The sequence below is a fragment of the Hippocampus bargibanti genome, linkage group LG06 (assembly GCF_051943395.1).
Source record: "Hippocampus bargibanti isolate YZ-2025 linkage group LG06, ASM5194339v1, whole genome shotgun sequence".
Classification (NCBI taxonomy): Eukaryota; Metazoa; Chordata; class Actinopteri; order Syngnathiformes; family Syngnathidae; genus Hippocampus; species Hippocampus bargibanti.
The window spans coordinates 23,512,329-23,529,600 of NC_142739.1; the positions used below are offsets into that span (position 1 = coordinate 23,512,329).

At 42.2% G+C, this 17,272-nt stretch overlaps 1 protein-coding gene across 1 annotated transcript; it reads right to left on the reverse strand.

Annotated features, from left to right (window-relative positions):
* Positions 1-355: 355 nt before the first annotated feature.
* nradd (neurotrophin receptor associated death domain) lies at positions 356-17,179 on the reverse strand. The gene is made up of 6 exons (XM_088997715.1): positions 16,796-17,179; positions 6,022-6,154; positions 5,543-5,896; positions 2,649-2,856; positions 2,414-2,556; positions 356-818 (listed from the first exon to the last, which is right to left on the reverse strand). The coding sequence occupies exons 1-6, from the start codon at positions 16,832-16,834 to the stop codon at positions 505-507; spliced, it is 1,191 nt and encodes a 396-aa protein (XP_088853841.1). The 5' UTR covers positions 16,835-17,179; the 3' UTR covers positions 356-504.
* Positions 17,180-17,272: the final 93 nt, after the last annotated feature.

Here is a 17,272-nt window from a genome sequence, read left to right on the forward strand (position 1 = left end):
ATCAAGCCATCAACGACCATCACAAAGGTAACTAAAACGACTTTATTATATAGTACAGTTTATTTCTTTAATTATAATACTATAGCACATTTATTATACATAAAATAAGGTATGTTTTGTGTAGTTTTAAAGCTTAGAACATTAGAAAGTAGAAAATTATGTTTTATGGTGACCTGGGAAGGGATTATTCTCATTTTAATGGTTTCCTATGGGAAATTAATTTTTGGGATACACACTTTTCACTTTACACACTGTCTGGGAACCAATTATGTTTTTAAGCCAAGGTATCACTGTAGTTTTGATTAAGGCACTTGTAGAAATCCTTCAGTAAAATGACACTTTATGGGACAATATTTTTTCTCTGTATACAGTATTCGAACGAATGACATTTTTCCAGGATGAACAAACAACCACTGCCATGCTTGATAGTCTTAAAATGGCGTGAGTGGGCCTGTGCATGTAAGTGTGTGAGTGGTGGTGTGGTTGGGGGGGGGAGGGTCTGCATCAAACGACCGAGACACCCTGTGTGGGGCAGTTTATCGCCGAAACCACGTCGGGCCTCTCGATGCGAGCCAACGCCGAACACAGCACTCCCAGAGTGGAACCTTCTTTCAAAGCCCAATTGGAGAGCAGAGTGTGCGCGGGGGCCTCGCCGCGCCCAAACAGGTCCAGCTGTTCGGTTTCGTACCCCAGCGCCTGACCCAGTTGGCGCCAGCCGCTGCCCGCTCCTTCCTGCAGGAGGCGCTCGATTTCTTGCTGTCGGGTGGGCGCCAGGTTGATGTAGAGGCGGGTGTCCAGCTTGCTGTCTCTTTTTGTACCTGTAGGTCACAGGTGTCAAAGTCAAGGCTCGGGGGCCAAATATGGTCCGTCACGTTATTTTATTCGGCCTGCGAAAGCAAATCGAACTAGTGAAATTCTATGATGCTTGCTAAAGTCTGAAGCTCTCATCTCATCTCATTTTCCGTGCCGCTTATTCCTCATTAGGGTCGCGGGGGTTGCTGGAGCCTATCTCAGCTGTCTTCGGGCACGAGGCGGGGGACACCCTGAATTGGTTGCCAGCCAATCACAGGGCACACAAAGACATACAACAGTCACTCTCACACTCACACCTAGGGACAATTTGGAGTGGTCAATCTGCCTGCCATGCATGTTTTTGGAGTGTGGGAGGAAACCGGAGAACCCGGAGAAAACCCACGCGGGTCCGGGGAGAACATGCAAACTCCCAAAAAAAAAGTCTGAAGCAAAATTTCAAATTGTCTCATGTGATAATAATAATACATGTCATTTATAAGCGCCTTTCAAAACTCTCAAGGTCACTTTACAGTCACAGGATAGGCTTTCCTGCGGGTAAGCAGCGGCAGCCACACGCGCCAGCAACTCGGAACTGACCCAAATAGATAGAAAGCGACCTAGCTAGCTAATAGAGGGCTAATAGCAGCGCCGCGAGAGTGGCTGCCTTTCCAGCAGCTCATGTATTTTGTTTTGCTACTTTCATTCCTTTCATCACTTTGCTGCTGTGAAATGTAAATTTCTCCACTGTGAGACTAATAAAGGCAAATCCAATCCAATCCAATAGATAGCTAATAGATAGCTAGCAAGATAACCAGCCAGCTAAATATTGACTATATAGCTAGCTATATAGCTAGCCAGCCAGATAGCTAACAGATAGGTAACTAGAAAGCCAGCCAGCTAGAAAGCCATAGAGCTAATATATAGCCAGCTAGATAGCCAGCCAGCTAGATAGCTAATAATGCCAATGAACAGTTTCGCTACGACGTGCAATTACCTTATATGTGTGAAACAAAAGTGGACATGTGGATGTAAATCATGATAAGTCATTATTTTTTACTTCAAATTTAAAAACTAGTTATTCCTTAACTCATTCACTGCCATTCTCGAATTTATTCTGGAATTGAAAATATGACGCCAGGTGCCATTCCCGAATTTGTTCGGGTTTTGGTTTTTCTTGCTCGGGGTGCCGATAAAGTGCTGGCCAGACCTCTGGCAACGTTTTTTCCTTTCCACAAGGGGCAAGCATTTTTTTCCCATGTTAGTGCTTTATTGCAGCTTCAGCTATTGTTAAAGCTATATAGAGCAATATGTATGTATTCCATTGTATAGTTTCTATAGTACAATTTATTTATTTAATTATAAACCAATAGCACACTTATTATACATAAAACAAGGTATATTTTGTGTTGTTTAAAGGCTTATTTAGTAAAAAAATATTTTTATGGGGACCTGGGAACGGATTATTCTCATTTTAATGGTTTCTTGTGGGAAATAAATGTTTGGAAGATGAACTTTTCGCCTGATACACACTTTCTGGGAACCAATTAAATTCATAAGCCGAGATATCACTGTAGTTTTGAATCCTCACTATAAATATGTGCTCGTTAGTAGCATACCGCACCTTTGCAAGGCTGATTGTCTTGCAGACTTTGCGAATCGAGAAAAACTCCGCTGTCACTTTGTAGCTTCTCGCCTTCTGGAGACGCTCCCAACTCAGCAGCGCGCATTTTTGACAGGGCCTTCTTTTGTTTACATGATCGCCAGCTGCGACCAGCAGAGAAAACAATGTCAGGAAGACGAGCTTTTTTTTCTAGAATCCTTTATCGGACCAAACAAGGACACCGATGAGGACTTACCACTTGTAAGCCACGTAAACGAGAAGGCCCAGGACGACCGCAGCTAGCACGGAAACATAGATCAGGATGTTGTTGCTGCTCTTTCCACCCTGTGGGGTGAACTTGGGGGTCCCCGGGGTTAAACTTTCTCCGCCTGGCGTCACGTCCTCTACACCGGACTTGCTCGGCGAGTCACGGGATCCATCGGAGAGAATGTGTAGCTTTTTGTCTGGGGAAAGAAGTCTAGTTAGTACATATAATAACAACAACAACAGTAACAACAGTATCAGCAACAGTAACAATAACGACAACAGTGATAACAGTGATGACAATGACAATGACGATAATAATAATAATAATAATAATAATAATAATAATAATAATAATACATTTAATTTATAAGCGCCTTTCAAAACTCTTAAGGGCACTTTACAGTCACAGGATGAGTTTTTCTTTGGGTGAGCAGCGGCAGCCACATGCGCCAGTGTTGACTCAACCCGGAAGTAACTCAAATAGATAGAAAATTAGCTAGCTAACAGATAGCTTGCTATGCCTTCACTCAACCCGGAAGTAACTCAAACAGATAGAAATCTAGCTAGCTAATAGATAGTTAATGGAGAAAAGGACGGGTGAATTGCGTTGGTATGTTCCTTAGTAGTATTGGCCTATTTTCCAATTGTAATTACATTTATGCCATAAAATTATATCGATCGTACTCTTGTTATCGATGAAAAAGTTTCTTCAGCTGTCATCTGTACTTCTTTGAAGGTGTCAAATGTTTTGCTCCTCATCCGAAAAGCTAACTAAAGCGAACTAAATATTTTTGCTGAAGAAACCTTTTCATCGATGGACCACTCCTGTATGACAGAGAGCTTACATAGACTCATCTTGTAATGTTTTACTAGTTTTATGTCCCACGATTGGTTAGTCAGAGCGAAACTAAATACAGGCAAATTTCACCTAGCAAAACAAACGAAATTTCATAATTAGCATCTGTGGTGAGTATGATGTATTATAGTTCAATGTTTCATTTGTTTTGTCAAATTATAGGACGAATATTGCTCTGGGACTGTCGGGGTCATCCGTTAAAAGTCTCTTGAAGGCTCAGGTACCAAATGCTTCAACTCTGACTGATAGTATCAGCCGTTGAGCTCCCCTGAGGTTTGAAATCTTCCGTTCTCCAATTTTCCCAGCCTTTGTCTCCCTCCTGTGGTTTGACTATTTTAGGCTCAAAAGCCACCAGCTACTTTGGTGACCCTTGGCAGGTCAAAGAGTCACGACATGTGTACAGATGACCTTACCCCCTGGTAGTAAGGGGGCAGTAATTTTGGAAAGCCGGGAGACGAGCCCAATGGCTCGTCTCCAATTTGGTCCTTGGAGCAGTTAACCTCCAAACGGTTAACTACAGTGCTCTTTTCTTCTCTGGTGCTATTTCCCGGTTGGTAAATTCTCCAGTTCTGCTGAGGTGTGGATTCAGATGTTGACCACATGTCCGTGTTTTTCCTCTAAATCCCTCCCACTACTTTCAGATTCTTTTTATCTCTCAGAAGCCATTTATGTGACATTTGTTTGAAGTGATCGAAATGGTCATTTTGGCTGTTCTTTCACACGACATCAGACCTTTGGAACGTACATGAGAAAACTGTTTTCAATTGGGAAGTTAAAAAAAAAAACACCTCATTATCATTTTCGACTGAAAACGGGGACACGTGTGAGGAACAACTGCTCAGTGAGAAGACTACTATTTTGGGGGAAAATGAGGTGAAATTGGATGATTTGCCAAGGCACAAAAATGGTCTTAGTCGATGAAAAAGCTTGGTTGTCCGCAAGCTGGTGAGACACTTGGCTTGCTAGCTAGCTAAAAAGCTATGGAGGTGGCTAGTTAGTGAGATGGCTAGCTAGCGAGGTGCCTAGCTAGAAAGGTGGCTAGCTAACAAGGCGCTTAGCTAGCGAGGCGGCTAGCTAGCAAGGCGCCTAGCTAGCGAGGCGGCTAGGTAGCGATATAGATGGCTAGCTAGTGAGATAGATGCTTGCTGGCGAGATAGATGCTAGCTAGCGATATAGATGGCTAGCTAGCAAGATAGATGGCTAGCTAGCGAGATAGATGGCTAGCTAGCAAGATAGCTAGCGAGACAGATAGATAGCTAGCTAACAAGATAGCTAGCTAGCAAGATCGCTAGCTAGTTAGCGAGATCGATAGCTAGCGAGTGAGATATCTCACTCGCTAGCTATCGATCTCGCTAAGCTATCTATCTTGCTAGCTAGTGAGCTATCTCACTAGCTAGCTCACTAGCTAGCAACCTAGACAGCTAGCTAGCAAGATACATAGATAGCTAGCGAGACAGATAGCAGCTAGCTAGCCATCTCGCTATCTAGCGAGCTGGCAAGATAGACAGATAGCTAGCAAGATAGATATCTAGCAAAATCCCTAGCCAGCTACCAAGATAGCTAGCTATCTCGCTAGCAAGATAGCTCACTAGCTAACAAGATAGATAGCTAGCAAGATAGATAGCTAGCAAGATAGATAGCAAGCTAGTCAGATGGACATCTAGCTAACCAGCTAGATGGATTTATATTAGTGTGTAATTCAATCGCTTCAGACAAATTCACAAACTGAAGTTGAAATACTCCAAAAAACATTTGGAAGATCGATGAATGGTTTAATTGATAGTTTTTTTTTGTTTTTTTTTGCTCCACAGTTGCCCAATCATATTGATAATGGAAGGAAATAGATAAAGGCGAGCAGGTTTAACATATTTGTGAAATGAAATGGTTTGCTTTAATGTTGCTCACTATTGTATTTCTGAAATGACATGGTGGACACAAGTGTACGGCTTTGTTAGTTGTTCCTCCAAAGTCAGTGTGGTTAAAAACACGTCTTCAGTTTTCTTCTCTCTATTTTCCTCGCGACTTACCCATGCAGAGTGTGTCCGAGTTCGGCATGCAGGCCCGGATCTCCACCTCGCTCTCCGTGCAGTGTGTGCAGCTCTGGCACGGTTTGGTGTTAGCGTGCTCTTCAGAGAAGGTTCCTGGACCACAAAGCCGGCACTGTGTGTCCCCTTTGGGACCACACTCCTGCGCCGCCCCCTCGCCACGCTTGCATTTGGAACAAGGCGCGCATAGGCCGTATGCTCGAAAGTAGAAGAAGCCGCTGTCGCATTCGCATTGTGTGTCTTCCGTGGCGGAACACGCGGCAAAAATGGGGACGCCGTACGGGCACCGCGAGCACGGGAGACAACGGCTGAGGTCTTCGGAGGAGGAGAAAGTTCCTGTGAGAATAATAATGACACAGGCCGCTTGTTAGTCTGACATGATGCGCCTCTCGCTCAGACAAAAGCAACAATTAGACAGGTCTTCCGTATTAGTTGGGTAACACTAGAAGATAATTGCTTACCCTGTGGGCACGGTGTGCATTTAGTATCTTCTTTACCGCACTCCGCGATCACTCCAAAGCCAACGGGACAAACACTACAACACTTGCCAGATTCAGTCAACTGGCCGCTGGCGCAGGGATCACCAAAGGCAGCCTGGGAGGTAAACATGACAAAATTCTACATGAGGATTGTGAAGGAAGTTCTGGTTTAAGCTACTTTTTCACAATCAGAATCATCTTTATTGGCCAAATACGTAGAACACACAAGGAATTTATCGTTTTGAGGCCGAAAAAAAACCGACCGTGAATAGTTAGGCGTTTTTAGCTGGAAAAGTGTGTATATATATAGTAAGGCAAAACAGCAAAACCCTTCACTAAATCGCCATGGTGGGGGGAGGTTCAATTTGGACCGTTCGTACAACAGACTTCTTAGGCAACATAGCTTAGTTATGCTGATGAGGTGATACCAGAGCAAATGGGGCAATCAGGTCAGTCATAGACCCCATACTCAGGCGGGACATTAGAAGTAATCAGTCAGGACAATAGAAATTAATCAGTGTAGCCGCAGGGAGTTGTCCTTCGCTCCCCCCAACCTGAGAGCAGGGACCAATCATAGCAGAGTCTGGCACCGTCACGTCTGGACAGTAGGGATAGATATAGGTTCGAAACTACCAGCAAAAGATTTTAGTTCGCTGACGAAGCCTCTTGGATAAGAATCCAAACGTCCGATAGCTTTAAAGAAGTACAGATGACGACTGAAGAAACGTTTTCATCGGTGGACCACTCCTGTACGACTGAGAGCTTACACAGACGTATTGCTGCCTTTTTAGCCAGAAAAGCGACCATGCACAGTAAGGTGTTTTTAGCACCCACAAAAAAATTGTTGAATTTGGGGAACCCATTAGAATGTTTAAATCCCTTCAAATATTACATATAGAGCACACAGCAAATTAATGAATAACTCGTTTTCAAATCTGAAGTCAAGAATAATGACTTTTATTGTGGTTGACATCCAAAAATATGACATTTTGGCTCAGATTTTAGCAATCGTCATGGAATTTAACAAGTTTGATTTGCTTTCGCGGGCCGAAAAAAATGATGTGGCGGGCCGGATTTGGCCCGCGGGCCTTGACTTTGACACCTGTGGTGTATAGTAAAGCAAAACAGCAAAACCCTTCACTAAATCGCCATGGTGGGGTGAGGTTCACTTTGGATCGTTCGTACAACAGACTTCTTAGGCAACATAGGCTCGCCAGAAAAAAACAGCAGTGTATAGTGAGGCCTTTTTAGCCAGAAAAAGCGAGCATGTACAGTAAGATGTTTTTAGCCCCCCTAAAAAACGACCATGTATTCTAAGGTGTTTCAGGCCAAAAAAAACGACCATGTATAGTAAGGCGTTTATCTGAAAAAAAATTACCATGTTTGGTAAGGTGTTTTTAGGCCAAAAAAAATGATCATGTATAAAAGCTGATCAGTTTTTTCCGCTTAAAAAAGCTGCACTTGTATCATCATAAAAAAGACATGACAAAAACTGTAAGTATTTGGTGCACATGGATCGGTACTGAGGGGAGTCACTGGAAAAGGTAGTGGGCCGGGTGTGGAGGGTCCAGTAGGGTTTAACCATAACCTAAAATGTAATTGCAAGATCTTGGTGAAATTAAAAGTAAGAGATTTTATGAAGTCATTATAATATGGAGCTTAATAATTATGTATCCCGTATGCACATTTCTGCTTTTTAGATCACTGTCTCAATATTCATTCATAAATTCATAATGCGAACCACATCATCCTCACTAAGGTTGCTTGCTGGAGCCTATCCCAGTTGGCGGGGGCCACCCTGAACTAGTTGCCAAGGTACATGAAAACAAACAACCATTGGCACTCACACTAACACAATTTTTGAGTGTTCAATCAGCCTGCCATGCATGTTTTTTGGAATGTGGGAGGAAAGCAGACGACCCGTAGAAAACCCACGCAGGCACGGGGCCAGCAATGGCAAATTCCATCAAATTGAGTTTGCGGATGCTATTTTGAGATCACCTTACTTACAAAATACAGTGATACCTCAGTTTACGAACACTTTAGCTCACAGACTTTTCGCCTTACCACCATTAAATTCGCAAGAATATAATCTTGGCATACGAACTACTTTTCGGCGGACGAACCAAACCCTACAATGCCGGTTTTCCACACTCACTTTCTTTGAGTACAGACGTGGTTTGTTATCGAGTGGAGTACTTTTGCTATTATGGGACTGAAAAAGACCCCACCACAGGCTAGTGTTAAACCGAAGAGGACACAAAAGAAAATTACGGTCGAGCAGAAGAAGATTATCGAAAAACACGAACGAGGTGTGCGTTTGTGTGACTTAGCGTCCCAGTACCAGTATGCTAAGTCGACCATTGCTACGTGTGGCTAAGGGTGTTTCTGTGTTCTCTAAGCAATGGTCTCAGGCAATAGAAGAGGTTGAAAAACTTCTGTAGATTTGGATTAACGAAAAGCAGCTAGTAGGGGACAGTGTGAGTGAGGGTATTATTGCCGAGAAAGCACGGCAACTTCACTCGGATATCATCAAGAGGCAACTACATCAGCGACCATCACAAAGGTAAATAAAACGACTTTATTATATAGTACAGTTTATTTCTATAATTACAATACGATTTCACATTTATCATGCATAAAATAAGGTATATTTTGTGTAGTTTTAAGGCTGATTTAGTAGAAAATTATGTTTTATGTGACCTGGGAACGGATTATTGTCATTATTAATGGTATCTTATGGGAAATAAAAGTTTGGCAGACGAACTTTTTGCCTTACACACTATCTGGGAACCAATTAAGTTCGTAAGCTTAGGTATCACTGTCAGTTTTTTTTGGTGGGGGGGGGGTATGTCCCATTTGCAAAATGACACACTTAAAAAAAGAACAAAAAAAAAAGCAAGTGACTAAAATGGGGTCTTTTTTTCTTCTCTTCTTTAATCTTTTCATCTGCCACGGTTTTGGCCCCCCATTAAAATGCTCCGAGGTCTTATCTCCAAGTGGGTAGGTAATGGCGAGCCCAGCGTGAGTTATGACATGAGGGATAGATCAGACATTCCTAACAGATTGTGCAGCGGGGTTTGGCGCCTGACAGCACAGGCTGGCTTTAATCAGATGGCTTTGGAGCACTGCGAAGAATAAGAGGCGGGGGAGGGGGGGGAGGAAGGGAGGAAGGAAGAAGAGCTCCGACACCTCCGGCTCGCGGAGAACGAATGACAAAGGCTGGACTTTGTGTGATTTCTCCGGAGAAAGACGTGGGTGGTGGTAGCGGGGACATTTCAGGAGGGGGGGGGCATGACCAGCCTGAGGCGAGGGTGTCGTTTGCACGCGGCTGCCCAGCATGCGAGTGTCTGTCTGGAGGGGAAAGAGAGCCAGACCTTTGAAGTCCCCAAGAGCCCCGCAGGTGTCTGGATGAAGCTCACTATTTCACGACCCCCCCCCCCCCCTCCTCCCCTTTGGGCAGGCATCTTAAACACGCGCACAGTTTAAAGGCAGATTGGCCCGTTGTGTCCCCGGAGGGGGGCTGACGAGACCTAACAGATGTCTAGCAACTAACTTAAAGGACAACCGACGTCTCCGGACAAGTTGTGTCCATAATTTGTAAAACCGCTTCAAATCACTTCTACTGAGCGTATTTTACAAAGATTCCACCGCATATCGCTATAGTTTATGTTTTAAGACTCACGCTGAATATTTAGGAAGTCTTGTTTTTGAGTTGGTGACGAGTCCGTACGTGACGTCACGAAAGGACCACCCACTGACCGAGAAAGAGACACACAATGCATTTTGCGTACTTTGTTTGGTCTGAAAACTTCATGTTGATCCGCATTGATGGCGAAATTAGAAGGAAAACACATAAATAACGCGATGGTGAATCATTGTCTGTTGCACCAAGACTACTATTTGATACTAGTTGACACAAATTCCCAGCAGACAAATCAGCCCATTTCTAACGGAGCTTGGACACCATCGAGTGCATTTTCTGGTCGCTACATTGGAGTCCAGACGCCTCAAAATGAGACGGAAGAACTTCTTTAATCGATTGCAAACATTTATGCTTTCCTCTTCAGAACTATTCGAATCAAATTCATAACTGGATGACTAACAAGAAAGAATCTTCTCTGAATCTGAAGTCATTGTTTAGATTCTAGAGCAAGGCATAGACGTCCTGGCGTGACGTCACGACCAAGGGGGCGGGACCTTCGGAAACTCGCCATTTCCGAGGTCATTTTGAAGTAGTTTTGGGACACTTTAAGTCATTTTTATTGCCGTTTTGCATTTGACTAAAAATATCAGCTTGCGTGTTTTGGGGTATTTTAGATGCTATAAAACGTTTTTCTGATGTCAGTTAGGAAACAAAAAATCATTTCCGTTTTCCTTTAAATGGAGAAAAGTCACAGCCAACCAAATCACAGATATCTGTTTTTTTATGCCAAGATCTGAAGAAACGACATGGACGTGTGTGAACCTGCAAGAGCTCAAACCAAAATGGCCCCCTTTTCAAGTCAACGCTGTGAACCCAAAAACTGATATGACCACAGAAAGCGTTTAAAATTAGGGGGGGGGGGGGGGGGGCTAGCCCTGGATCCAAAAACAATAGCCGGGCTGAGTGCGGGCCTTTCAGAGGAACTTGATGGTATCTGAGCACCAGCTTGCCACAAAATCCACATCAGATGAATTATGGTGTGGGGGGGGGGGCGGGGGGGTAAGTGGTGGGGTAACGGCATCCGGCACAAACTAGTCAGATGTTTGGATTTGCCGGACCAGGACAGCATTTGGAGAACAGAAAACAGACAGACTGAAGCCCGGAAAAACGGATCCTGTGACTTGTAAGTGACCTTGAGAGTTTTGAAAGGCGCTTAGAAATGAAATTTATTATTATTAGTAGTAGTAGTATTATTAGTATTATTATTTGCTATCTATTAGCTCTGGCTAGCTAGCTATCTGGCTGGCTAGCTAGCTATTTAGCTAGCTATCTATTCACTATATAGCTGGCTGGCTATCTAGTTAGGTATCTGTTGGCTATCAATTGGCTAGCTAGCTAGCTTTCAATCTATTTGAGTTACTTCCGGGTTGAGTGAACGCTGGCGCGTGTAGCTGATGTTGCTCACCCACAGAAAAACTTATCCTGTGACTGTAAAGTGACCTTGAGAGTTTTGAAAGGTGCTTAGAAATGACATTTATTATGATTATTATTATTATTATTATGATTATTATTATTATTATTATTATTATTAAATCTCAACTTTTATTTTTATTTGAAAATGGCAGATCTCACATCACCCGAATATCGCGTTTCGTTTTTTGACCAACGGATGCCACTGCCGGACCCCATCTGCAGCTGCACAGGTGTTGGTCATTTTAATAAGACTTGTGACGTCTTGTCATGTGTTAACTCATGGTTTTGTTTGCTACTTTGGACCTTTCTGTTCTGGTGACTTTATTGTTTGAGATTCTGTTCCTGCTGAGTTTCTTTAACCCATTCACTGCCATTCATGAATGTATTCAGGAATTGAAAATATCACCGAGAGCGCCATTCCTGAATTTGTCCGTTTTGTTTTTTCATGCTTGGGTGCCAATAAAGCACTGGCCATGGCCTCTGGCAATGTTTTTTTTCTTTTTCACAGGGGGCAGCATTGCCCTTTTTTTCCATGTTAACGCTTTGTTCCAGCTTCAACTATTGTTAAAGCACTATATAAACCAATATGTATGTATTGCATTATATTTTGGACAGCCACCCTCATTTCAAGCTCATATAACTCCAGACCAATATAACTTAGGAACTAACACTTTTTTTGCTGAAATAACAGAGTCTAAGTTTTCTAACGCTGTATTGAATTTGTATTGCGCCATTCCCGAATTTGTTTGGGTTTTGTTTTTTCATGCTAGGGTGCCGATAAAGCACTGGCCTTGGCCTCTAGCAATGTTTTTTCTACAAGGGGGCATCATTTCCCATTTTTTCCATGTTAGCGCTTTGTTCCAGCTTCAACTATTGCTAAAGCACTATATAAACCAATATATAATGAATGTTTATGTCGTCCTAAAACTTACTTTTGCGTCGGTGGCCTGACAGTGTAGTTCACAGGTCAGTGTGCTCACATGAAGTGTCGAGTGCAAAATCATTTGTCTCACACCATCTTACGACCCACCTCCAATGTCACACTTTGTTCTGGTAGCCAAGAACCAATTTGGTTCTATTTATCATGAATACGTTCTAGGGGTTAACTGTCGTCAACATAAATCCAAAAGCAGGGTTCGAATTGTGTGCATTCAAGCGAAGTAACTTTTTCCCATGGCTCCAAATTGACAATTCGCTCCTAAAAAAAAAGATCCAAATCACGCACTGAGCTGCCCATTAAAACATCCTGCCGTGACTTTGTGTGCACATTTCAAGGAGGCTTTAAGTGGCTCAAACACAGTGGCACTTTTCTGCTGGCTTTAGGGCGAAAGTCAGATTTGAAAAAGAACCCAAATGGGGGAGTGGAGGGTGGCACAGTTGCTTTTTTCCCCCATTAGGGTATGAAAAAGTTACAATTTGAAGAGAGTCCCTACTGGGAATGGACAGACCACCGAGGAGCGGGGTTTTCAATGCGGGGGCTTTCTACTGCACGGCTGCCGGAGTCCCTCAGTCAACACACACACACACACACACACACACACACACACACACACACACACACACACACACACACACACACACACACACACATGGTCACACGCAGCCAAACTAACATTTTGTGTGTGCTTTGAAGTGAGTCAAAGCTCTCTTTTTTTAAACACATGTGATGGCCTCTCAGCAGTTAACTTAATCTGCGTGAAAATAAACATACAAAAGGGATGCACCCGACACTTCATGTGAGCACACTGACCTGTGAACTACACGGTCAGGCCACTGACGTAAAAAGACAGGCCCTTTTTCAGCACAAAAAGGTCTTGGCGAAGGGTTAAGGGGACTGGGGGTAATGTTTAATAATATTACCTTATTCGAATTGAAAATAGGACATAGAGCGCCGTTCCCGAATTTGTTCGGTTTTTGTTTTTTCATGCTAGGGTGCCGATAAAGCGCTGGCCATGGCCTCTGGCAATGTTTTTTTTTTCTTTTCTACAAGGGGGCATTTCCCTTCTTTCCGTGTTAGCGCTTTGTTCCAGCTTCAGCTGTTGTTAAAGCACTATATAAACCAATATGTATGTATTGCATTGTATTTTGGATAACCACCCTCATTTCAAGCTCATATAATTCCAGACCCATATCATTTAGGAATTAACTATTTTTTTCTGATGAAAGAAGAGAGTCTAAAGTTTCTAACGCTGTACTGAATGTTTATGTAGTCCTAAAACTCAATATTCTGCGGGTCCTGGAATTCAAGTGACAATGACAAAAACCTTGGCACTGGAGTGCACACATTTTTGCACATCGTCTGGCAGTAATAGTAATAATCGTAATAATAATAATAATAATAATAATAATAATAATAATAATAACACTAAAACTAATACTACTGCTACTACAACTAATAATAAATACAGTAAAGTCTCGTTATATCGATATCGGATATATCGATAGTCCCGGTTATATCGATACTATTTCTATGCACGCATGGAGAAAATTACATGCAAACAGGGTCGGATATATCGATAGTCCCGGTTATATCGATATTTTTTCGGACTCCCTTGAATATCGATATAACGAGACTTTACTGTATACTAAATATAAATATAATAATAACTAAATAATAACAATAATACATATAAATATAATAAATATAAAAATACACAGACATATAAATATAATAATAATAATAATCTAAATAAATGTAAATATAAATATAATAATACAATAATAATAAGAAGCAATATTTTTCATTTGTTCAGTTACTTTCGTGTTGGGTGAACACTGGCGCGCGTGGCTCTCGCTGCTCGCCCACAGTAGAACTTCATCCTGTGACTGTAAAGTGACCTTGAGAGTTTTGAAAGGTGCTTACAAATGAAATGTATGATTATTATCATTATTATTATGATTAATCTAGCTAGCTGGTTATCTGTTAGCTATCTATCTATCAAGCTAGCTAGCTATTAGCTCGCTGGCTGGTTAACTGTCTATCTATTAGCTATCTATTGGCTAGCTAGCTGGCTATCTGTTGGCTATCTAATAGCTAGCTAGCTAGCTTTTTATTTATTCGAGTTATTCTGGGTTGAGTGAACGCTGGCGCATGTGGCTGCCGCTGCTCACCCACAGAAAAACTGATACAGTGACTGTAAAGTGACCTTAAGAGTTTTGGAAGGCGCTTAGAAATGAAATGTATTCTTATTATTATTGATATAATAAGAATACATTTCATTTCTAAGCGCCTTTCAAAACTCGTACTACCTCCCCTTTATGCTGATAACTGTCAGTAGTATATGTCGGGAGCATGAGGGACAAATTAAACAATGCTCGGTTGTGCAAAAACTATGATTGTAAATCAAACAGGAGAGATTCATCATGTTAGATGAAAGAGGGGTGAAGTGCTTGAAATTTACAACCCACCCTTTTTCCCCCTCGTGGAGAATTCTGCTCGTTGTAAATCTTGTGATAATACACTACCTAATGAACTGAACCCCCACCACACACACACACACACACACACACACAAACACACACACACACACACACACACACACACGCACACACGCACACACACACACACACACACACACGCACACACACACACACACACACACACACACACACACACACACACACACACACACACACACACACACACACCTGCACAATTTATATGGGCCACAATGTGGGTAATTGCTCAACTCGGGATATCCAGACCCCAGCAATGCTGAACACGAGGCCCCATTTTCACAGCGAGATGCCCAAAGTAACAAAGAGAAAACTTGATTAAAAGTGCAAGCTGGTTAGAGCACCTCTAGTTTGTAATTGAAAAAATAAAGATTGGAAGTTTGTTGACTGACCACAGTCTTTTAAATGTGGAAAAACTATGCGGTTCGGAGAGCGGATGGATGGTGGGATGGATGGATGGAAATTTTGAAAGTTCCTCCTTGTCCTGTCTTTATGGCCTTGTATTGGGTGGGCAAAGAGCGCCGATGCATATGTGGAACGGTCGCGGCTTGGAATTGAAGTGGATTTACGTTGGGATAGGAGATGTGACACGGTTTCTTTTCGTCAATGGATGCTTCAACTCTGTGTTTGCATTCAACATTTAGCTTATAGCAGACATGCACATTTCACCATGATGTCCGTGATCCACTGGGGAAAAGGACGCTTTGATCCTCTCCTCTTTCATCTAGAATTGCCTCATACAAAAAAGAGGGTGCAGAAAGTGCTTAAAATTGAATGACTGTCTGTCTTTTGTGTTGTGTCACATTATTTGTTATTTATTTTTTTGTTATTGTTTTGCCTTCAAGATGGCGCCGCGAGAGTGGCTCCCTTTACAGCAGATCCTGTATTTAGTTTTTTTACTTCTTCCTTTCCTTTCCTCTTCCTTTCATCACTTTGCCGCAGTGAAATGTAAATTTAGCCACTGCGAGACTAATAAAATCCAATCTAATTATTTTTTGTGATTCTGTCTCTCTGTCTAGGTTTGAACTAAAATCAAGTGCCTTGGTGGGGAATTATGTGGCCTGCCGCATTCTATGATCGAGAGTAATTTGTGCATTTACTGTATTTAATGTTTTTGTTTTTTATTAATTTAAATGCATTTTTAACTTTTTTTGTCTGTGAATGTTGATTTATTCATATAATCAAAAAACCAATACAATACATATTGCAATATTATCATTGACAAATGATGTGGTATGCTTTGGATCTTGAGCTTTTCCTTTGATGTGAATAACTATCCAGTATACTGTACATAGGCTATTTATGATCGTTGACATGCTTGGAATCATAAAATTGACATTTTTAGGCCTCGACAAGTCTTTTCGCTGAGGGTGCATATTCAGGCAAGACTACAAAGCCCCAGGGACTTGGAACTGGCAGAATTGTATGAATGCAGGACTCCGTCATTCATTATAATATACAGTAAAGTCTCGTTATATCGATATTCAAGGGAGTCCGAAAAAATATCGATATAACCGGGACTATCGATATATCCGACCCTGTTTGCATGTAATTTTCTCCGTGCGTGCATAGAAATAGTATCGATATAACCGGGACTATCGATATATCCGATATCGATATAACGAGACTTTACTGTATTTTCAGAACAATAGTAACACGTGATGATACGTCACGACATCACTTCTACGTCATAAATCATCCATATGAATTTAAAGACTAAAAAGGAATTTACAAGCTGCTTTATTTCAGCTGTTGCCAATTAGAATGGCTGAGGGTGGAAAATAAAGTGTCATGTGGCGTTCTTATACTTTTCACATAAGCAGCTCGGGTAATGGATGGACGGGTGAATACATTAACTCCTGCCAAAATGAGAAAAAAACGTTTTCCAGTATGAAAACTTCCCAGCAGGCTGTTAATAGTTTTGTGTGTAATCGTGCGTGTGTATGTGCGTGTATATGCGCTTGTGTGTGTGCGCGTGTGCGTTTGTGTGGCAGGAAGTGTGGCACAAAGGAGAAAAATCATGAAGTACCATTAACGGCGACTGTCGTTGTCACTTAAGATAAAAATATGTACATTATAGATTTGACTTTGAGTTACTTATTTTGCACAGTTGGTTTGATAAATAGCTAAAGAGGGGGGGGGGGGGGTCATTGTCAATTGTAATAACTTTTTTTTTCTTACTTTGAGTAGAATAACCACGCAGATGATAAATGGTCCCATCCTTTCGTAATATGCACGACGCAGGGGGGAAAGAAGAAGAGGGGGGAAAAGAGTTAAAGCCAGAAGAATGTCATCCAAAAACGTGTAAAAACGGACGTGAAGTTGTCAAAAAAGTAACGCCTGCTTTGCTTGGCAAAGTAAAAAAAATCGCTCATACTCCAACAAAAGTCTCGTCTTGTCTTTTCAGACAGACAGGGGATGCGTTCAAAGTCCTCCGGTCATTCCTGTAACGTCCGTTTTGGGCGATTGGCACAAAGTTTCTTTTGTTTCAGCTCGCAGGATGATCCGGCCGTGTTGGTGTTCTGAGCGTTGCTCTGCTGATGTTCCACAGCACAGGCGAGAAAAGTTGCGGTGAGCTCGGCGTAAACATTTTCCTCCTCCCATGTCCGAGGACATCAAATGGGCCTCCTGATTGGCTGCATCCTTGAAGGGGCGTGG